This window comes from Simochromis diagramma, unplaced genomic scaffold (genome assembly GCF_900408965.1).
Source record: "Simochromis diagramma unplaced genomic scaffold, fSimDia1.1 OVJJ01000802.1, whole genome shotgun sequence".
Lineage (NCBI taxonomy): Eukaryota > Metazoa > Chordata > Actinopteri > Cichliformes > Cichlidae > Simochromis > Simochromis diagramma.
The window spans coordinates 13,595,977-13,617,898 of record NW_024387492.1 but is presented as its reverse complement, the minus strand read 5'-3'; the positions used below and the strand labels follow the sequence as shown (position 1 = coordinate 13,617,898).

Below are 21,922 nucleotides of genomic sequence, written 5' to 3'. Positions count from 1 at the left end.
TTGTCTTTGTCACTATGTGGTTGAGCTCTAGTGTAAATTATGACCTCAAGCAGAGTGATGCATTCCCGGGAGACTTGAGACTATTACTGTACTGTCTGAATCATGGTGCAAGAGAGGAAGTAGCCATTGAAGCTCTATTTAAACAATAGAAGTAAAACAGAGAATCTTATTGTACCATCTGTATTTTTTCCCTCATACTGCAGATTGTTTGTGACTGAGCACTATTATCTTCATCACACTTGTAAACCCACACAGAACTTCAGTTTGCAGCTTGTCAAAGCTAAGCATTTCCATGAAAAGCTAGCTTTGAGCTAGTTTGTCTATTATAAAAAAAAAGGACAATGTGACTAAGATATCGTCCAAGATGTTTCCCGGACAGAGTCGTAATGTATGACAAAGAGGAATAATAGTAAAAAAGTAAAGGGTAAAGGGCAAAAAAAAAATGGTTTTACATGCAATTAAATATTAATTTGCTGTTCATTTATTATAGATACTTACACAAGTTCACATCTGTGGCCCTGGCCTCTAGCTTAATGCAAGATCTCATTTAAAATTCCTTTCATCTGCCTCTTGGGGGAAAAAAAAACCCTTTTTCCACAAGTATATTGTATATGTTGTAACCCACGAGCTGTTCATACAGGCGCTGACACTATGTGTTACTTTAATCTCAGTAAAGAGTAAAACTATGGCTCCACTGTAAAATTTACCAGTGAAAAACTGCAGATTTCTTTTAACAATTTCCCGACACCATCGTCTGTCTAAAACATCTCCACAGTTTAGTTCTTTTTGGCACTTTGATTTGATTGACTTATTGCCCGTTTTGTGTCTAATAATTCTTACAGCTTAGATGGGCTGCCTTCTTAAGAAAATAGAAAATATTTTCATTGTACTCGTGCTGATTTGTCTTTGGGGCGAGGCCAAACCGCTTTGGGAGATTGCCCAGATTTTTTGTATGCGGTTTAAAAACACAAAAGTGCATCTTTATGTAGACATGGTGTAAACGGTATGTGATTCAAAGCGGGGCAGCACGGTGGAGCAGTGGTTAGCGCTGTTGCCTTACAGCAAGAAGGTGCCGAGTTTGTGTGGAGTTTGCATGTTCTCCCATGTTTGCTTCTCTCCGGGTGTTCCAGCTTCCTCGCACAGTCCAAAGACATGCAGATGTGAGTGCGAATGGTTTACTGTCTCTCTGGCAATCTGTCCAGAGTGAATCGTGTCGTCACCTGCGACACTGAATTGAAAAGGTGGAAGAGGATGGATATTTTAAAGCTGCTCTTTTTTCTGGGAAATGGAAATACCCAAAAATGTCTTTCTTTCATTGTTTCTATTTAGCACTCTATTCTTTGAAATTATATAAATGTTTTGCATAGCTGGTTCCAAAATGATATAACCCTTGGTGCTACCAAGAATTTAAGAGGAAACAAATGTGTCTTTTTTTCCCCTCTGTGACAGAGGATGGAAGTGATTTATTGGTTTGGGGGGTTTTTTTGGGAGCTGTGCGCACAGAATCAGAGCAATGCCCTTGCTGACCTATATACACATGGAGAGCAAAAACCAAGCCAAACCATCTTACACAACACTCGCGTTTTAGTCTGGACTCCCACTTATACTGTCAACACTGACTGATCCTCGCTCTCTCTACCTCTTACTCTCTCTCTCAGACCAGAGTGCAACCTCTGAGCCCAGAGTTGGAGGCGTGTGTCCGTGCTGACGTACGCATCCCAGCAAACAACAGCCAGCAGTGTCTGCGCTACAAAGACAACTCTGATCTTGCCTATGGCCTGCTGCATCCCCCCAGTGAGTGTTTGTGTTTGTAAACCTGCATGTGTGTGGTATTGAGGGAGACAGTTCATCCCTCTCAGCCTGTGTTGAAGTCAGGTCGAGATGTTTCAGAGCACATTTTCACGTACAGAGCAAACATATGCTTCACAGCTGCGTGAGAGAAAAGCATCCACTTCCTCTTGAGTGACACTCTGCGGATTGAATGTTTATTTATCTGTTTCTGTATATCTGTCTTTTGGATGTTCAGAGACAAGAATACACAAAGTTTGTGGTAGATTTTCCAGGGTTAACAGAAAAAGCTGGCCAACATGAAACCTTTGATCTGCCTCTGGTTCTGGTAGAAAGTGAGCACAGCGATAGCAGTGATAGCAGATTAATTAATCAATTAATTTCTCTTGAGTGAATTAATGTAGCAACTTTTTAATGTGAACAACTTTCACTTTTTCTGGAGGTAAGACGCAGTCATTAGCACTGTCGCCTCACCACAGTTCAGACCTCCTGGTCCTCCAGTTTTCCACTACAGTCTAAAGACCTGCTCATTAGGCTAATTGGTGGTTCTAAATTGGCTGTATGTTTGTCAGTGTGTGGTTGTCTCGCTTTCTGCATTAGCACTGTAACAGGCTGGTAACCATTCAGGGTGCTATTGCCTTTTGCAGCTCCTACATGACCCTTCGTGTTGTTTTTAAGTGTTTGGAATGTGGAATCAATGTGGATGTTAGAAAGGTGACGTGTAGTATTTTACTGATCAGTGCTTAAACAAGTCTTAAACACAATCTGTTTTAGCTCTGTTGTAATCTGGGCAAACCAATACCAGTACAAACAAGAGCACACAAGAGGGTACAGCTCCCCACAAAGGGCAAGGGCTATACCAAAACTTTGATGTTTTATGATGTTCTTCTTACATGCTGAGTGATCAGTCTGTTTTTTTGCTTCTTGGTTTTTTGTATTTTGTTGTTTTTCACGAGGAGGGGTGGGACCTTTCAACTATGACTTTGCAGCATTACAAACCCAAATTGTGTGTTTTATTATCTGTAGCCATATGATTGGAGCAGAATTGTCTGAAACCTTGAGATTTTAAGAAATATTAGTGGAAAATTTGAAAAGTTTTAAGAAATTTTCCAAGCTCAACTTTGACCTTGAATGCTAACAATGAAGGTCAAGGTCGAACGCTTAGCCAACCTAGCTAATCCTTTCCCCCAGGCCTACTTTGTAGGTGGGCTGGAGCCTATCATAGCTGCCATGGTACACCCTGAACAGGTCACCAGTCTGTCGCAGGGCTAAAATCCTGCAATTAACCAAATACCAACTTTCATTGCCATGTGTCTGAGTCAGCGATCCTGGAAGCTCCTGCCGACTTTTACGCCAGCTTTCCAAGCATGAGAAAAAACAATTTCCGATTCTTCTGACACCACATCAATGCGATTATTAAAATTAAAATAAGTCACAGGAGATGTAATAAAGAAGCCCTAAATCTGCCTGCATTCAACTCCACTAATTTGTAAATGTTTTTCTCAGCCAGTGAATCGCCATGCTTTAGTTTCACAGTAGACGCATCAGTCTTCACAACATGTAATCTAAGTTTTAATCCATAGCCAAATTCCATGCCCAGCAAATTCAGTTTGTCCTAACCTCTCATTTCCTCTATAGATCTGAGTGCCAATGTTTCAGACTCTCTAATCACGAGCAACATGGCACCGATGTTCCCTGCATTTAAAGGTGAGTCAGTTGCTTATTTGTTTCTAACTTTCCAGCTGCACCCAGACCGGTAAAAAGACCAGCAGTGATTCACAAGTTCAACATTTCTTAAAAGATCTGTCACAACTGAATGAGTCGGCTTAACAGCTCTCTGGATCTTTGAGACAGGCTCGATTTTGTTAAATGGGTCAAACACTCAAGTTTTCAGACAGCAGGTATTGCGGTTTGCCAGTTTCCATTGCTTCAAATTATCCTGAGTTGCTTGAAAGCTGAGAGCAAGCTATACTTTATCCCATCCCAAGTCCAGAGATCTAACTGATGTAATTATGTGGGACTTCGCCGCCCTAATTTACTTGAGCTTGTTCTGTAAAACACAATCAAAGGTTTAGTTAGTGGAACAGTTCCAGGGTTAGTTTCCCTGCTTGCATGCTGTGTGTTTCCCTTACAGCAGGATTCAGCAGAAAGTCAGTATGTTTGTAAAGTGACTCACCACACTGTGCTCCACAAAGGAGCGCATGTAGGTTCTTCAGTCAAGGATCTGTGCAGGTTTGCTTTCATGCTTCATCCTTTATGTAGAGATGACTTAAATGGGCTGGATTACATGATTATGAAGCCTGAACTTGCTCTCAGTGTACTTTACAGCATTACAAAATCATCTGTCATATGTGAAAGAATATGTACCTCCATGGTGGTCTGGTAATTTCACTCTGTGGTTAGTTAGCCAACCCAGAACTGTTGAAACCTGTAGATTGTGCTGGGTGATTAAGATATTGCAGAACTGAGTTTTATCCTGACAACAAGCTGCAGAATGTTTATCAGCTGGGAGATGTTGCCCCCTGGTGGCTTTGCATGAGTGAGAAGGGAGGAAAACACGAAGGAAGACCAGACAAACACTTTAGCATGTGTTGCATGCAGGGAAAAAAAGCAAAATAAAGTGATGTTTCTGTACAACACAGTGGAGCACTTAAAGCTTTTTTTGTGTGTATTTTCCCAGCCGTTTGGACGCATTTCCACGACGTCTTCCTCCCAAAATATTCACAGCAGCTGAACGGAGTCAACGTCATGAGCGGGCCAATATTCGATAAAGACTATGACGGACACGTCGATGAATTAAAAAAGATATCAGGGTAAGACAGAAGCAAAATAACATTTACTGTTGCTACACTGTGCAGTTAAGTCATTTGGTTGTCAGAAGCTGCATATTTTTATGTTGACAGTTTAATGGTCTGATTAAATTCAGCCTTTTTCATTTATTGTGCTTTACAACTGCTTATTAGGTGTTATTTAAAAAAGACTTAAGTGGTGACTCACTTTTAAGAGTCTCCATTTGGCCTTGACGTAAATCAAAAGAAGAAAGATTTCCAAAGAAAACTGCAACTTCAGTTTCGTTTTGAAGTTAGTTCTTAAGAAAGTAACTGTGTTGCAAAAATGCTTATGTAGACATTTCCATTTATTCCTCTAGCAGACACAGCAGGTCTGAAGCAAATCAAGAAGGATTTCTAATAGTGAGAACATTAGTACAATATTCATCTTCACACATGAACAACAATTTTGATTTTTGTATTTCCTGAGTGAGGTGCATGTGAGCAATGTGTTACAAATCCATATTCTAATGAGGGCACACACACAAAGTGTGTTATGTTATTTAACTGTGGATGCTTCTGGACACAGTTTGCACTTTACCATCATGTTCTTGTCCTTCTGCACAATAAAAATTAAATTAATCGCCACTAATCAGAAGTTGGAGAGCCCACTATTTATTTTTACTTCACCCTCCAAGCAATTTAGGTCAGGTTCAGGTAGCTGAAGTGCAGGAAAAGGACACCTTTGGTTTGTTTTTGGCCTTTTTTTCCTATTTCTGTTTTCTTTTTTTTTTTACTTTTTTCACCAGTCATGCAGACATATGAAGAACAAGCAAGCAAACAAAGCAGAAAAATGTAATTTGATTACAGATTAATTGCAGATTAGTGCTCTACTTTAGAATGAGTTACACCCAACACCACTAATTAGTCATTTTCCAGCTTCCTACTAAAAAATGGTCATTCTGTTTTCTGCCTGAGGCAGCTCCCTCACCCAAACCAAACTGAGTCTCACTGTTGTGTCCTCAAACTGAGAACATTCACCAGACATTTAATGTTTATATGGATCCACAAAGCAAAAGTATTAACAAATAATTATATAAAATATCAGAAAGCCATCGTAAGATAAACCGGTACTCAGATAAAATCTAATCTAAGCACATAGTTCATGTGTAAAACTGACTATCAGTGTCCAGGCAGCTGAGCACACTCAATTAGATGAGATCTGATGGGGAATTCTAAAGTGATGCAATACCTGTGCTGCTGTAGACATTAATTTCCAGGGTTTACAAACTACATTCAGGCTTTATCCAGACTAAAGTTTTGATGTTAAAATGCAATGTATTACATAAACATCCCTGGTAGTTTTGGTAGAACATTTGCACATGGCTTAACTCAAGCTCTGCCCTTCCTGCCTCCTGTCCAAAGGAAGGCCAAACAAGATATCCTAGCTTATATGTCCATTGGAACGCATCTGAAAATGAAGATTGCATGACTGTTTGTGTACACCAGGAATGCCTCCTGCATGTAATGGTGCATTAGCTGTTAGCATTGAACACAAGGTCAGTAATCCCTCTGAGCTGTTATTTAATGGTAAACTAATCAGGTATCCTTTTTCTTCTGCAGAAGGGTTTGTGATAAGAGAATGATAATTTCGGAGGAGGACATGTAGTGACTAATAAGCAAATGTGGGTTTCAAACGTCTCCAGTTTTTTCTCTTCCAAACTAAGAAATAGTTGTAGAGTTTCAAAAAATGAAGAAACAGTGTAGACTCTTAAAAGTTGTGTTTTTTATATATATAACAAAATATGTATATGCATTGTTTTGGCCATATGCTTAAGTTACTGAATTTTTATAATATATTTTATTTCTATGTCTCAGTATATGCATATTATACCTAATGTGCCTAAAGGCTGACGCGCTCATTTTGCACATTAGCTTTGTGCACTGGTTCAATACACCCCACCCTCACTCCACCCAACCCCCCAGTGATGTTAATTTAAGTGCATAAATGAACTCATTGCATCGTTTTTGTTTGAATTAAAGAATTGATGCAGCCTTCACATGCACAATTGTGCAAAAACTCAAAAGACCTTGAGAAAGTGTTTGAGAAACCCATGGGTTACATTGAGGGTTACTCATAGCTCACGCAGTAACACACATTGCAGCCGAACTAAATTTGGCTATTCCCCTTTAATAGCTCTCAGTTTTTGCTTAAATACTTCATGCTGGCTGGAACATGTGATGTCATATACTCCTATACTCAGATCAAGATTTGGAAACAATGAGAGTTGAATGACGTTTGGTAGGTTGCTTTGTGACTGTTTGTTAAACAACATGCAGACAATTCTTAAGAAGTGTTGAGCACTTGAGTTGAAGCCAGTTCATCCAAAAAGGCTTCTTGAGAAAGATTCCTTCAGTTTTCAAATAAAAGGTGAAATGTCCTTCAGAACCTAAAAAGGTCAGAGATGTGAATCTCCCGTTCCACCACATCATAAAGGTGCTTTACTGCATTGAAATCTGATGACTGTGGAGGCCATTTGAGTATAGTGAACTCAAGGTGATGATCAGGAAACCAGTTTGAGTTGATCTGCTGGAAGCAGCCAACAGAAGATAGTACACTGTGATCATAAAGTATGGCTATGGTCTGCAACAATACTCGGGTAGGCTGTGGTGTTTAAACATTGCTCAGTTGCAGCTCGTTCTCACGCGCAACGCGTAATATACTGACGAATTGTCACGTCCCGAGGCGTTCCATGGGAACGCGAAAGGTGACCTTCCGCATTCCTATGCTACGCGCCGGATTGTGGATGAAACTGAATAGAACGACGCTCCCGCAGTAACACGCGTTCCAGCCGTGTATTCCAGCCCTAATCATAACCTTATCCCTAACGTTCACCACCACCTTAATCGTGTTAGATTAAAGTAAAATACACGTACATGTGTAGATTCATTCCAAACGGTTCTCCTATTTCTAATATTTCCGAACTCGTAATATAGGGACGCGTTGGGTGGCCGAAAGCATAATATACCGACGATTTGTCACCTAGCGTAAAATGTTATGCTTTGGGAGTGAGAACTTCTGTCAGTTGATACTCAAAGTGTGCCAAAAAATATCCCCTTCATCATTACACCGCCAAGACACTGAACTCTTGAAATGAAGTAAGATGGACCCATCCTTCCATGTTTTTTATGCCAAAATCTATTCAGATGTAAAATGAGAGAAATCGGACTTAAAATACACCCGATGGTTATTTTTTAACCTGAGGCTTTATAACTGAGGTATTCAATTTTTCCATTGCAGCACTTTGATTACGTGTGATCTCTCATCTCTGCAGGAACGAGGCTCCCATCCCGACACATTTCTTTGTGATCCTGACCAGCTGCGGGGATTCGACCTTTGGCCCTCTGAACTGTGCAGGTCCACTCCAGGCCAGGTCCTTCATCATGCCCCACAGGCCCGACCACACAGAGAGCTGCGCTGTGAGTAACACCATTCGTCCCACATGTTTCTGCACAGTCTATTTCAGTCTGCCTCTGTGGAAACCTGCTGTCAGACCCTTCTTAATACTGCATAATTTTAATATACGCCTCCCCCACTTTCTGCTTTTCTTCAGAATGGGACGGACTTGACGTGGGTGGAAGACTGGCTGAAGCTCCACACCGCTCGAGTGCGAGACATCGAGCTCCTTACCGGACTCAGCTTCTACCACGACAGGTTATCAGTGGAAGAGACACTGCGGATGAAGACATTTCTACACACTTATTAAACTCACAGACTTTATCGAGTGAAGCTTTAACTGGCAGAGGAAGCCATATTGGTGTGCAGATGTCTGCCCACATGGACAAACAGTTAACCCGATAACTGTGGGTTTAACAGATGCTTTACTTATAGACTTCCCTCATTTCAGACTGAACTCATTCTTAAGCTCCATCCATTATTTGAAGTGACATTTTTAAAGGACATTTTTATTGATTTTGATTGTGTACAAAAAAAATGAATAAGTAAATAATGAATGGAGCTTAAAAACACCATCGCATCTAATAAAATGATTCCAAAGTATTTCCGGGTTCCCATTTCCAGATTGGAAAACTGGAATAAAACTAAAGGGAAAAGAGAGTTTTTATTGATGGAAGAACTGTTTATGTTGAGTGAAGCTTGCCACACATCAGGGGAGCTGTCTGCAGCAGCTGGAAAAACATCTAGCATGAATATGTTTTGCCCTTCTTTTTTGTATGTGTTTCTTTTCTTTTTACACCCATTGGTATTTTTTGTAAAATGAATGAATTATTCAGCTTTTAAATGTGCGCCTATGCTGTATGCTTGGAAGGATTACTGTGTGAGACACGTTTGAGCCAGTCTGGGCTCAGACATGTAAAAGCCTTTTCTTTCTCCAACACAGAGAGACATAAAGCAACTGCAAAGAACACTGAAAGCAAAGTTTACATTTAGCAAGGATCCCTGGTGTTTTATACTAAAATAGCTGCTAAATATATCATAGGTCATGTGAACTGTGTAGTGTGCGGTCTTGTGGTTAACACATTCGCATAGTCACAAGCTAGCACCGGTCTTAAGCCCAGATAAAGGGTATCCAGCATAAAATCTTTGCCAAATTAAACACAGTGATCCATCCACCCTGGCGAGGCTTTTATAAGAGAGCAGCCTGATGTACCTTCTTCTAGAAGCAGCAGGTGTGAAGCTCTAATAACTGTTGATCACGTGAGGCAGCTGTAACCCTGAACAATCAAGACTTCAGAAAATTGATCTCCTAAAAAAGTCCTTGAAGATCATGAGCGTAACTTACACCTCACGGGGGTAAAGCAAGTCTGGTGAAAGCTGTAATGTTTAAGGATCATTCGAGTAAACTGCTTTTTATTATTATTCTGGTGCTCGGTGTTGGTGGTAAACAGGAATTACTGATGTTTTTTCTTCTTCACAGATAAGAAAAATTCAGATCTGGAGAATTATTTAAGATTTTGTTTCTATTCTGTCTTTTTTCGGACTCTTTCTGGTTGTTTTGTGTCTTTCGTTCCATTTTGTAACCTCACTGAAGTGATTTTACATCCCTGTTGTCATTTTCTTCCTCCGCGGCCATTTGGTAACTTTTTCCTGGGAAGATGAATTTTCAGGCAGCCGCTAAACTTCAGCGTTTAGTTGGAGATGAAGAGAAGCTGTGTGAGCTCAGTTCATTAATCCGTCCGTGACTGTGTGCATCTGAATGTGTGGATCAGCAAAATCATTATTCAGTCTTTGATTTTTCATCTTCGCGTACTGCTCGTATATGAAGTCATATAGATTTCATGTATACCAAGCCTTTTCTATTGGTTGCTGCAGTTTTTCACACATGAAAAATTTCATATAAAAAACAAACTTCCACATTGAGCTTGTGACTTGTTTCCTTTTGTTTATGACCTTTTATCAGCCAAGATTCAAGGTGCACAAATCACTTTCGCTTCACACGATTGCAGTTACAGCGTCATGTAGAGCGAGGGAAGCAGCAGTTGCTCTTCAAGTCTCCTTCAGGTTGAAGCTGTACATGTACATGTGAAAAGGAAGGAAGTACGTTACCCTATGTGCTTAAAGTATGCCACTTCCTCAGGCTGACCACTCAGGCAGCGCAAGAAGCCAGAAGGTAAGATCTTGCAGCTTTCAGCTCTGCACCTCGTAAACTCTGAGGTGACCCAATTCTCATGTCAGAAAACCTGAGCCTACTTTCCATTTGAGGTTGTTGCAAGGCTGGTGCAGTTGTCACAATGCTTTTCTCAAGTGTCGGTTGATGGTTTGGCAAGAAAAGGGTACAAGTTGTCTCACTGCATCTTTAGTCATTGAGAAAGAAAAAATTTTTTTTGTTGTGTAAAATCTTTCTGTGAAGTCCGCCATTCAGTTGTTGAATTGCTGAGCTGGCTGAATAAGGTCTACTGCATGCTCTTCTTATGATGATCAATCTGTATGACTTCAAATGTTTTATTACTTCATCTGGCATTCATATTTTCAAGTGTACCTTGAGTCAGTAGTTCCTTTATTTTAACTCTTATATGAAAGTTTTCAAATCCGGCTCAAACTGAAGCAGAGGGCACGTCTCTTGCAAAGGAAATGCAGAAAGATGACGCCAGCTTTTCTGAGCTTTTTTTTTTTTTCAGTTGCTGTGATGAACTGCATGAAGATGATAAGTTTAGTTTAAATATACACGCAGCTCGATAACATGCACATAATTTCCTGGAAAGTATTTTGGGAGTCTGTGTCACCTCACAGCAAGGTTTTGTGACGTGAGCGAGTTTTGTTAGATGGGTCATTTTTAAAAATGTGTACCTGACATAGTTTCTATTGTCAGTCACTGTGGGTTGCAAGCATGAAAAAGCAGCTGTGAGGTTTTTATTTGGAATTCACTTGCTGCAGACGCTTCTGGCTTTAAGGCCAGAGTTTGCATGCTGTCACTGAAGCCTTCCTGGAAGCCCCTCATCTGGGTGGGAAGTGTGTCAGAGACCACGTGACCGCCTTGGGGTTTCTCACGATATGCTATATGTAGGTCTCAATGAAATTAGTCAGGTGCCCTTTTTACTGTCATTGCTGCAGTGGCCTGATACAATCCTCCTCCCTCTCTTCTCGGATGTTAAAGCGCTAACCACTAAACCACGCAAAGCCTGAATCATTATGGCCCCTTTGCATCGTAGAGGCGAGTCTGAGATGAGTGTGCTTGCATTATTGTGATAACGAAGACTATCATCTGTAAACTGAGCTACTCTTCGAATGAGGCATCTGCTACTAGTAGTTTTTAAGTGTGCAACTTGTTGCCTCGCCTGGTATTTAGAGCTCAAGAGCGGCACAGAGCACGTAAGCAGAGGACAGATAACAGCCGTGCCCCTCTCTGAGCCGTGAGGCCTAATTATTACTAGCACTGACTGTTTTCTTCAGCCTCCTGGCAGCTCTGTTTAGTGACAACGACGGGCCTTATCTGCTAACACAGGTTGACATCCAGCTCTTCGACAGGCCATTTCCTCTCTGCTCCCCACGCCTGTGCGCTGCCGGGAAGGAAAATGGTCTCAGTCCAGATTGAGATGTTAAGCGCTCGGGAATGACGTCTTCCAAATGAATGAGATATTAAAGAATCAGCTTTCTCCTTTACTTCCTCCCACGTTGCTGATTGACTCTCCTTATAAACTGACCACACACCCAGCTGTGGGGTCAGGCATGCAAGCAATTCAGTGCAGTTTTGTTTACACAGCGCCAAATCACAACAGCAGTCGTCTCAATGTGCTTTAAATTGTAGTGTAAAGAATCTACAATAACAACCGCCTTTGACCCCTTGGCGACAGTGGAAAGGAAAAGCTCCACTTCAAGCAGAGCTAGGTTCAAGGAGGGGCAACCATTTGACTAGTTGGGGGTGAGGGGAGGGAGAAGAGACAAGCTGTGGAAGAGAGGCAGTGATTAAAAATAACTAAGGATTAAAAAACAAAAAATAAGGTCCATGTGTCACTTTCAAGCCAGTTCACAGCTACATCTGTTAAATTGTATGATGACTGTTTGTGGTAAGTAACACAGTCACAACTCTACATGCAATGTTATGCAAACTGAACATTTTCAGTAAGCCAAGAAAATACAAGACATGAGATGTGTTCAAGATATTCTAGCTTCTTCACAAACACACACACAGCTGATCTTCTGTTGTAAACCTCAAACCAGTGGATGAGCTTATTTCCAAGGACTGTCAAGTGACTTCTTTTGAAGTAAAACATGAAACAGAGCTATTGATCTAATAATAAAAACAAAAAAGAAAAAGAAACTGGGCCACGGGTGCACGTCAGCCATCAATAATGCACAGGGTTGGCATTTGGTTTGTTTTGCTGTTGCCCTGCCATCAGTGAAGCATCGCTGCTCTTCCTGCAGCTGAGGAAGCAGCGGTGGTTTAACACAGCGGAGGTCTGTGAGGACATGAGCAGCATGAGGGGAAATGAGGGGTAACTGATCATCACAGATCTGGACATGTCATTTTTTCATGACATCCTGTGCCGCTGAGCAACTATTTACGTCATCAGGTGTTTCTGACGCGTAGCTCCCGGGTATTCTTGGAGATAAGAAGGTTATTTTAAATCATTCAAGTAGAAATACTACAAGTAGCTTTCTGATGTGGAAAGGGGAATCTCCACTGCTCGCGAAATAACCTTGCTAGCTCCCTTATTTTAATCTTTCAGTTCCAGAAGACGAAAGAGACGATCTGAGGGTTGGGCCCAGTGAGGGGGAGGACTAAAGAGGAGAGGAGGAGGAGACAGGAGTGAAAAAAGAAAACGGTGAAGCAGAGAGGAGAGACAGAGAGAGCAGGACCTGTGACAGTGACAGAAGACCTGAACCAGTATTTCTTTCTTTTTTTTTAAATTCAAAAACATGGATTTAAGTTTGCTTCAAGTTATGGAGAGAGAGAGCATCCTGGAGGTTCTTCGGAGAGACAAACAGATGCGAGCAATCGAAGAAGACAGGATCAGGTGGGTCATTTCAAACAGTGTTAATAGGTGCTGGGATGAAATTAGATTTTTAGGGATGCTGGAAGGAGGCAGGGCCGACTGCTCTTATATTGATTACGTGAAAGCGAAAATATGATTCTTCTGAAAACAAAACCTGTTTCAGAGATGTTACCTGTTACAAATCTGAACTGTTAGTAGTTTCATACTTAACATACAGACATGAGTGTGATATCAGAAGTTCATACTGTGCCGTAAAATAAAGAAAGAACCACCTTCTCACACGGGGACTTTAAATCTTGTTGGTTTTGTTGTTTTTTTGTTTTGTTTTTTTGCAGCTGACACTTAATTCTGCTCAATAAAATGTTATAAAACCTTGTTTAACTATGGTAACTTTGTGTTACGCTCTCAAAGAAACCCCATATGTCCCCATTGTCCCCATATAAGGGCATACTTTTTAAAAACCATACTGTTCTTCAGTTTTTATATCCAGAAGAAATTTTTATCTGCTGGCTTTATGTTGAGCATCTATAACAGAGTGATGCATTTCTGAAGGATGTTTAAAATATTAAAATGTTCTAAAAACTGTTCATTATTGTCAGAAGAGAAATGTCTGTGAATCTCGCAGTTAAAGCTCTCTGTGGTTCTCCCTATCCTCAGGAGGATGAAATACGACCTGCAGGAGCTCCGAAGGAAGGGTGCAAAGAGCTATGCCCGGCAGTACGGCGAGCGGACCTGCGCCCGCTGCCAGAGGCCGCTGGGAAAGTTCTGGAACTCTGGCGCAGTCTGCCGCGGCTGCAGCCACCGCATCTGCAACAAGTGTCGTGTGGGAGCAGCGATCTGGAAGTGCACGGTCTGCCACGCGTACAGGTAGGGAGGCCACCAGCGAGCCTGCTGTACAGAGGGTTGAAATGTGTGACTCAGCGAGGCTCAAATCAAGCACTGAATGACTGTGCGTGTGTAAAGCCCAGCAGTGACTGACTGAAGGTTACTGTAACTGAGGCTCAAATCTCACACTTTCACTTTTACTCTGTTTGTGTACTGTTGAGAGAGCTCGTCGTCGTGCTGAACTATCCAATGAAATGGTTAAACAGTCCGTGGGAGATCAGAAAATGACATTAGAAATAAAAACCTGACCAATTATTTGATAATTCAATGATTTAGAACACTAATTTAATTGTGGACGGACTTCCCGCATCCATAAAACGTTCCCCGTAACAGTATAAGATTCCCCTTCAAAGTAAAGGCATTAGGGAATAGGGGACAGTGGACCAAACCACTAAGAGCCCCCCTAATTTCCCTAGATTTAGCTACACCCCTGTTAAACTGCAGTTTCTCGAGTCAGCAGCTTCACGTAAAGACTGAAACCCCCCTCCTCAGTTGCAGGAACATGATGTAAAGACTGACTTGCAGTTTAAAAGGCACCGATTGCTACAAAAAAAGAGGAAATTGTGTCAAGGACACTAAAGCAACATGATTGAAATAAATCTCTCAAGAGCCGACTAACCAAAGCAAGAGTAGAAGAACTCCAACTCCATAAAAATGTGGGTAATTATTCTGTTGAGCAGATTTATGAAGGAAATGATAATGAGTGAAAACCGATAATAACAAGGTCTGCGCTCAGACTGATTGATACCTACATTAAATCTACAACTTTAACATGAGTTTCAGGTCAAGTGTCGCTGTTTTAATTAATCATCAACATTCCAGCTGTTTGGTAATCAACCACAAACTATTCTAATAACTTTTAAAGTGTCCCGAGTCTTATTTAAAATAGCTGTGACACTAATTAGCTTGTTAAGATGGGACGAGATATTTTAACACATCCTGTCGCTTCTTTAAAACTTCCCCTTCCCTTCCCCTATATGAACTCTGTCATAAACATTTGAAATATGCAGATAGCATCTCTGAAAAGTGAAATTTAGATTAGGTGTATTTCCTACACGTATTTTTGGCCTCTTCATTTTCAGTGTGGGTATTTTACATGTGTAAAAATGTGTCCACGTTTATAGATGATTTGTTCTGAATACTGAGGGGGCATGTTTTCCTCCGAAACCTACGCCTTGTCTTTCAGAAAAGGATGTAACTGTTCTTTTACTACTTTAATTATCTGTGAAAGAACGAAGATACATTTGTCAAACTAAAGCTAAATTCAAAAGAGAAATGAAGATGTTGCAGTTGTAGTTTTATTGATTGTGGCCGTCTTGTCATTTCTACCTGCTCATCACGGCGCTCTTCCTCTTCACAGGGATGTAAAAATCAAGTCCGGAGAATGGTTTCTAGAAGAAAAGTCAAAGAAATTTCCAGTCACCACAGGTTTGTATGCAAAACCCAAACTGCATGCATACACATAGGGTGTGATTTGCAGGGCGTGGGGGTAACTTCCCCCATCTCTGGTCTGCACATCCTCTGCTAAATAATTTTTTTTATCCCCGGCTCTGATTTTTAGCGCTACATCTTCAGACAGTGTGCAGGGCAAACAACAATCAAATCCGAAATTCAGTTTGAGTGTCAGAGCAGCAGAGATGCCACGATACTGTTCGGCATTATTTCATTACACTCCAGAACACTGTCGTTTCAACATAAAACTAAAGCTAACCAAATAAAAGAGAAATAAAAAAGGGCCCAGAGGAGTCACCAAAACTCCTAATAACATTATTATTGAGTATCAAACACAGGAATGATCACTGACCCAACCTGCAGCTTCTTACTCCAACTTGTTGGCTTGCAATTCTGAACTGGGACTGCTGTCTCACATCCCTAAGAGACTAAGGAAGTTATGAGTACACTTGCTGCCTTTGCAACTGATAGAGATAGAGTCTGCTCGTCCGACAGCAACCCTCCAGATAGAGTTTAACATGACCGTCAATCACAAGTTAGAGCTCACAGCTCTGATGTTCAGTAAACAGCACAGGTCGCCTCCTTGAGTTACAATCCTGAGAACGTTAATTTAAAAAGGGAGAGATTAAAATATTCTCATGGTTATCATATGTTCTGAACTTGTAGACATTAAACTGGCAGCAGCTGTAAATAAGTATACAGGATCGCTTGCATGCTGCATACACAGCTGCTTTTCCTTTTTTAAATATAAATCATTATTCAATATTAATGCACGCTTGTTCAGCTACACTGACTCATAAAATATGAATGAACGCAGTTGTTTTATGTTGCTGGCTTTATGTGTTCAGTTCATAGTGTGGCTAGGCATCATAACACTTAACTATTAAGGATATTTAAATGGTTTTCTGTTCCTTCCTGATGTCCTTTCAGACAAATATGAGACGGTTGGGGAGAATCTACTGAAGACCTACAATGTGCTGAGGTATTATTTACCTTCTAAGTGTTTATTTTTCTACATCAGGTTAAGTCTCTGTCCCGATGTGGTTGTAAAATTACATTTTTTGACTCGTGTATCTTCGCAGTCATATATCCATTGTGCCTCCCACTCCTCCACCTCACTTGGATTATCACTTCCTGAGCAGATCTGGGGTAAAGTATTATTTTCTTTTCCCATTTTTTTTACAAGTTAAAATGAAACATGTATAAAGTGATTAATCATTATTACTTTTTTTGATCTGCAGGATTGGAAAAACTCAAAGCCTTTCACCAAATCTGTGGAAAATCTAATGGTTTCCTTCACGAGTCACATTAAAAGTAAGTCGTTGTTCAACCTCGGCCCAGCGGTCAGCATTGCCAGGCTCAATAATTCTTTACTTCTTAATAACAGAAAGTGCAACACACAACAGATACTCTCAGTGTGCAGTTGTGAGAAATTGTTGCTTCGAAATTAGTAGCATCACTTCCTGTGGATGTTATCAAACACACTCTGATCATGAGCTCAATATACGCACAGTAATAACCACAAAGGAAATTCACCAGAGATAATTTAGAAGAAAAAAAAAGCCTTGTGAGCTCATGACACCTACTGCATCAGCAAAAGAGGCTTTAGATGATGCAGGAGATAACACCGCCACGCACGCACAGCTCTTTGAGCAGCGTTGTTTGTCCGAGCACAGGATGCACCTCTTCGTTAAATTTGTTTTCCAGTAAACAGGAATTTACTGGGTTGTGCTTTTCTTACATTTCCCTTTGCAGAGATTTCCAATTCTCAAAACGACGTCCGTGAAGATCTGCTGAAGGTCGACAACAGATGGAGAGGCTCGAGCTTCACCCACTCCACCCAAAAGAGCCTGTCCGACACAGACATAAACAAATCGAGCACGGTAGGTCGAACGCATCAGTCACTGAACTCAAGTCGAGTTTGTGGTGGTAGCGCTGCTTCTGCTGCAAGTGAAAGTGTTTTTGCAGAGCACATATTTGGGCCTGAGAGTCGAAGCGGGAAATCACAGATAAAACGGGGAACTGATTCAGGGCCTTTAGCAGCACCTGCTGGTGATGACAGGGAATAACATCAGCAACCTCAAATCTGAGAGAGAGTGCGACTTTTTGCTTTTTGTGCCTAAACTGCTCCTTGATGTTTTATAGTTTTATATCATATAAAAAAGTTCAAAAGCAGAGTAAAGAAAATGACTCTCTTTCTTTGTGCAGCTCTTCAAAGTCCCAAGTCTTCCAAACCTGTTCAAGAAAAGCAAAGACAGCGACCAGGAGGGCTCCTCCACCGGGGCAGAGGACGAGACTTCATTCGGTTCTGAGTACTCTGAAGGGAAGAGAGTAAGTCACAGCTGATTTTCATTAAAAAAAAAAAAAAATGAATAAAATCCCCAAACAACATCCGGTGGTTGAAATATTCAGAAATAACAGCCCTGATCACAAAATCCCCTCTTATAATTATCCTCTCTCACACCTCTCTCATCCTTTTCCTCTGAAGTGTAAAATTGATGCTATAACCTGTATTTGGCTCCCTCAGGGCAGCTGCAGCAGCACCAGCACAGAGTTGGGCTTTGAGAGCGTTTCTGTGACCGGAGAACTGGAGCTGGCTCTGGCCTTCAACACCAACACCTCCCGTCTGGAGATCACAGTCGGCACCTGCAGAAACCTGTCCTACGGAGACAGCAAGAAGAGGAAGTGTCACCCGTAAGGACACGTTTGATGTCACTCTGTGCAACACAAAGAGGCAGAGCGCATTTCCTGTGATTTTCCATCAAAGCTTCAACAGCATTTTTTTATTTTGTATTCTGCTGCACAGATACGTGAAAATCTACGTGCTGCCGGACAAGAGCTGCAAACTGAAGACGTCAGTGAAGAAGAACACGACTGATCCGGTTTACAATGAAGTTTTGAAGGTAAAAACAAAGAACCTCTTCAGCTATTTTTGGATGTCTCTATGTGTCATCAGTTTAATAAAACTTGCAGCATGCACATATGCATGCTCATGACTTATAGAAACAAAATTATTGATTTCATGGGCAGTAAATTCTTCCTTTGAAAGTTTTTTATCTGGTGCATCAAAAATATGATCTACTCTGAGATGCCATCATAGTCTGTATATAAAAGATGGACATAGCCACTGTGAAGTCGCTCAGTAATTGATGTAAAGTCCTGCTGTGAAGACTTGAGCTGAGCCTTTTCACTACAGTCATCTGGGTGTTTTAAAGCCAGAAATAAAGAGCAAGAACTTAAAACTGGGGGACACTCCACGGTACCCTGGCTATCTCCCTTTCTGACTCATTCAATTTTACAAAAATAATATCATCCGCTGCTCTATAACACTCAAAACTAGGCCCTGAGACCATAAACTCATGTGCTTAATAAGTGTTTAAAGAAAACATTTTAATAAATGTTGTGAACGTAAACAGCATTCACTAAAATTTAAATGTTTTTCACAGTATGGCATACAGCGCAACATGCTCATTGGAAAGAGGCTACAGGCGACTGTGTGGCATTCAGGTACCCTGAAAAGGAAAGTTTTTCTTGGTGAAGTCCTCATCCCTCTGGACGGCTGGAGATTTGAAGACAAGGCATTCCAGTGCTTTAACTGGTATCCACTGTGTCCGAAGGTAAAATGGAGCACGGCAGAAAAGATTTGTTTATTATTGCTGAAGACTTTTGCCTGTATGGCTGATATGGAAGTGGTTTTCTATAAAATCTCCTTCCTGTGTCCTTCAGCCTGAAAGACAAAACGGAGGTGATCAGGAATGAGGAGAACCGCTGGCCGGAGTCATGGTGAGTTTGTAGCTTGCTTAAATGTCTGTCTAGCGCTTTGTTTTCGTCAGGCTTGTGTAGTTCATGTGTTTTTTAGTTCATACGTAGTAGGTGGTGTAGTACAAGTGGGACAGTGATTCTGAAAGCTGTAATTTACAAGGTGTATGTACGTGAGTTTGAGGTCACATAGTCGAGCACAAGCGTAAACCTATCAGATCAGCTGATCTGTGTCACCTGATACCTTTTTATTCATTTAAATTGGCAAATTAAATCATATAGGGCAATATTAAAGCTGCTTTGGCCTGCAAACCACTTTGCAACCCACTTACACCTACACTCATCTCTGCCAGTGTCCCCAGAACAAATATTTTAATATATGTCAAATATAAATGATTTAATATTGAAATAAAAGTTTTCTTCTGACTAAAGGTTACTTTATTTGCTAGTGATATCATGTTGTTCGAAATCCTCCAGGTGGTTTTCTGGTGTGGTTATCAAGTGGGCTGAGGTGCGAGCTATGAAAACCACTATTTTAAGAGAACGTCATCAACACTTTTCAGAAAAGGCTGGTCAGGGTCTTCTAATAAAAATGAAATAAAATAAGTAAAAAAGTGTATTTTTTAATTTAAGTGAGCTGTAATTGTGTTTAATATAATTTTTAAAGGCACATTTCAAGAGCCTTAACCTTTTAGGTGCATTCATTTTGGCACTAGGGGTCAGGAGAGGATCTGTTTTGGATACCTTGTGTTGTCCTTTAAGGCAAACTGGGCCACATAGCAATGATCCACTAACCGTCCTTCACACCTTCCCATTAGTGTAAACATGACTCAGAGTGTAAATACACGTCATTGTGGCCCTGTGTGTCTCCTTGTGTGCGCAGGCCTCAGGTGTGCTATGTGTGTTCTGGTGTGTGACTTTTTGAACGCAAGTGTAATTGTTCAACATTGTTCAACAAGCATGAGGGAGTGTTTACATAACTCGTGTGTTTGTGTATGTACGTGTCTCATTTAGGCGTCTGACTGAGAGCCAGCAGAGAGCTCATCCACAAGACGCCCATTTCTAAAAAAAAGAGGGAGACTGAAGTCCTCCACTGCTGCTCGTCCAGGACGTCACTCTGTGGGATCAAAGCACCTCCTGCCTCTCTGAGGCACCATAATGGGGACTTGAATGGACCAATAACAGCAGAGATCCACTTCTGAACATCCTCTGTGGAAACACTTTAATGCCGCCTATGAAGCATCTACAATCGTTATGAATGTATACACCACCTCAAGCAAAGCAGTTGTGATTAATTAATAATTTTTTTGCATTATAGAACAGACTATAAAAAAATGTATTGCTTTATAGAAACATTATTTATGCTTGTTATATTTATTTAGCTTTCTGTTTCTTTTTTTTTTTTCATCTGCTAAGCACCTTGAAAAAATCAAGTTACAGTCTATAACCATCGGCTCCAAGTCTGTTTAATAATTACTTTATAATATCCTGTGCTGCAGTTTTAAGCTAAAGAAAGATTGGATAAGCCAGCTTCCTGATGGAGGTTGTACCTAACATACCGACATATTTGTTTATTAACTGCTTGTGGATGCTTCATAGTTGCAGACGGCTAGCACGTACAATTTTATTGCTTTATAAATGTTAAACAGTTAAAGTGATGCCACTTCCGTTCAAGGCCTCTCTGCTGACATTCGTCGATCCGTTCAGACCCATTTTCCTCGTTAATGCGATGTTCTTCTGTCAGAGGAGAGCAGCAACAAAACGTCCATGCAAATAAAATTAGTGGAAGAGACGCTAAGCTAACGTTACTGACAAATGAAATCTGGAGCCACACCCGGCGGTGGAGCGGAAGCAGTTTGAGTCGACACACGCACAGACACACCACACAGCGGCTCTTCGAGTACAAAGACACGTTTGTTGTCTCTGTGGACGCGGCGTGTGAAAGCAGCAGCAGAAGAAGAGAAGGAATAAGGCGGTTTCTGTGCTGGGAGCAGTGATGTCACTGACCTGGAATTCTGTTGACTCCGCGTTCTCCCGGCTCACCATGGCAACTGGAGGCTCACCAGGTTAAGCGTGACGTCAGCTCGCCTGCGTCAACAGGTGGAGAAATTGACGCCAGCAGCGGCACAGGCCGCTTACAGACTCATTGTATTTATTTATTTATTTATTTATTTATTTTTGTTTACATCCAGCACTTTAAGACGCTCATTTAGCATTCAACTATTTACAGTGTATGTGTAGTACAGCTGTCAGATAATAAGTCAATCAGCTTCCACGTGCATGTGTGTTTTCGTTTTTTGTCATTTTATTTATTTTTCTGTCACACTGAATTGCTTTTGTAAAAATAAAAGTATCTGAATATGAATCAAAACAACGTGAGAGAGTCCTGACATGCTGATATTATAAATATAAAGCTCTACTTTTTGGGAAGCATTTAGCGTGTCTGACTTCATTTTAGAGCTCATCTTGAAAGGAAATTTCTGCATCAAGTTTCATTTTCAATTCATTGAACATCTGGTGAGTTCTTTTATTCAAAAACACAAACATCAGTCTCACAACATCCCAAGCCAGAACCAGTCCCAAGTCTATGGACTACCTTTTCATACAGTTTGGCTTTGTAATGCCAACGCCTGACAAAGCTATTATCATCAGCGCCCAGCAGTCGTTGTTTGGGAGAACATGAAAGTTGATACAACCTCAAAAGCAATCCATCCTGTCATCCTGGTCTGTCTTTAACATTGCAAACCCAGAACAATGACAGAATGACCAGAAAATTCTAATATTTTTTTGAAAATTGATTTTATTGAACCTCCTGA

General features: G+C 40.9%; 2 protein-coding genes and 1 long non-coding RNA gene across 3 annotated transcripts in view; 2 read left to right on the top strand and 1 right to left on the bottom strand.

The window, feature by feature from the left end:
* Positions 1–9,936, top strand: part of enpp1 (ectonucleotide pyrophosphatase/phosphodiesterase 1) — a 34,687-nt gene extending 24,751 nt beyond the window's left edge. Inside the window, exons 19-23 of the mRNA XM_040018594.1 lie at positions 1,659–1,794; positions 3,427–3,495; positions 4,469–4,601; positions 7,892–8,036; positions 8,171–9,936. Coding sequence (XP_039874528.1) covers positions 1,659–1,794; positions 3,427–3,495; positions 4,469–4,601; positions 7,892–8,036; positions 8,171–8,323 — 636 coding nt within the window. The 3' untranslated portion in view covers positions 8,324–9,936. The remainder of the gene's footprint in view (positions 1–1,658; positions 1,795–3,426; positions 3,496–4,468; positions 4,602–7,891; positions 8,037–8,170) is intronic.
* Positions 9,937–10,066: 130 nt separating this feature from the next.
* sytl3 (synaptotagmin-like 3) lies at positions 10,067–20,863 on the top strand. The gene is made up of 13 exons (XM_040018596.1): positions 10,067–13,031; positions 13,668–13,877; positions 15,256–15,323; positions 16,278–16,329; positions 16,430–16,496; positions 16,589–16,661; positions 17,103–17,230; positions 17,556–17,678; positions 17,875–18,041; positions 18,154–18,250; positions 18,794–18,964; positions 19,074–19,130; positions 20,121–20,863. Exons 1-12 carry the CDS (start codon positions 12,934–12,936, stop codon positions 19,104–19,106), a joined length of 1,287 nt encoding a protein of 428 aa, XP_039874530.1. The 5' UTR covers positions 10,067–12,933; the 3' UTR covers positions 19,107–19,130; positions 20,121–20,863.
* Positions 15,176–18,972, bottom strand: LOC120725564. The gene is made up of 3 exons (XR_005694140.1): positions 18,859–18,972; positions 17,856–18,008; positions 15,176–15,286 (listed from the first exon to the last, which is right to left on the bottom strand). It is a non-coding gene; the product is annotated as an uncharacterized LOC120725564 (long non-coding RNA).
* Positions 20,864–21,922: the final 1,059 nt, after the last annotated feature.

Excerpts from the sequence above, each read along its gene's own strand:
- sytl3 (XM_040018596.1), top strand. The coding sequence starts at position 12,934 with ATGGATTTAAGTTTGCTTCAAGTTATGGAGAGAGAGAGCATCCTGGAG. Across the intron at positions 17,231-17,555 it reads ACATAAACAAATCGAGCACG|CTCTTCAAAGTCCCAAGTCT; the intron begins GTAGGTCGAACG and ends TTCTTTGTGCAG. Across the intron at positions 18,042-18,153 it reads AAGAAGAGGAAGTGTCACCC|ATACGTGAAAATCTACGTGC; the intron begins GTAAGGACACGT and ends TCTGCTGCACAG.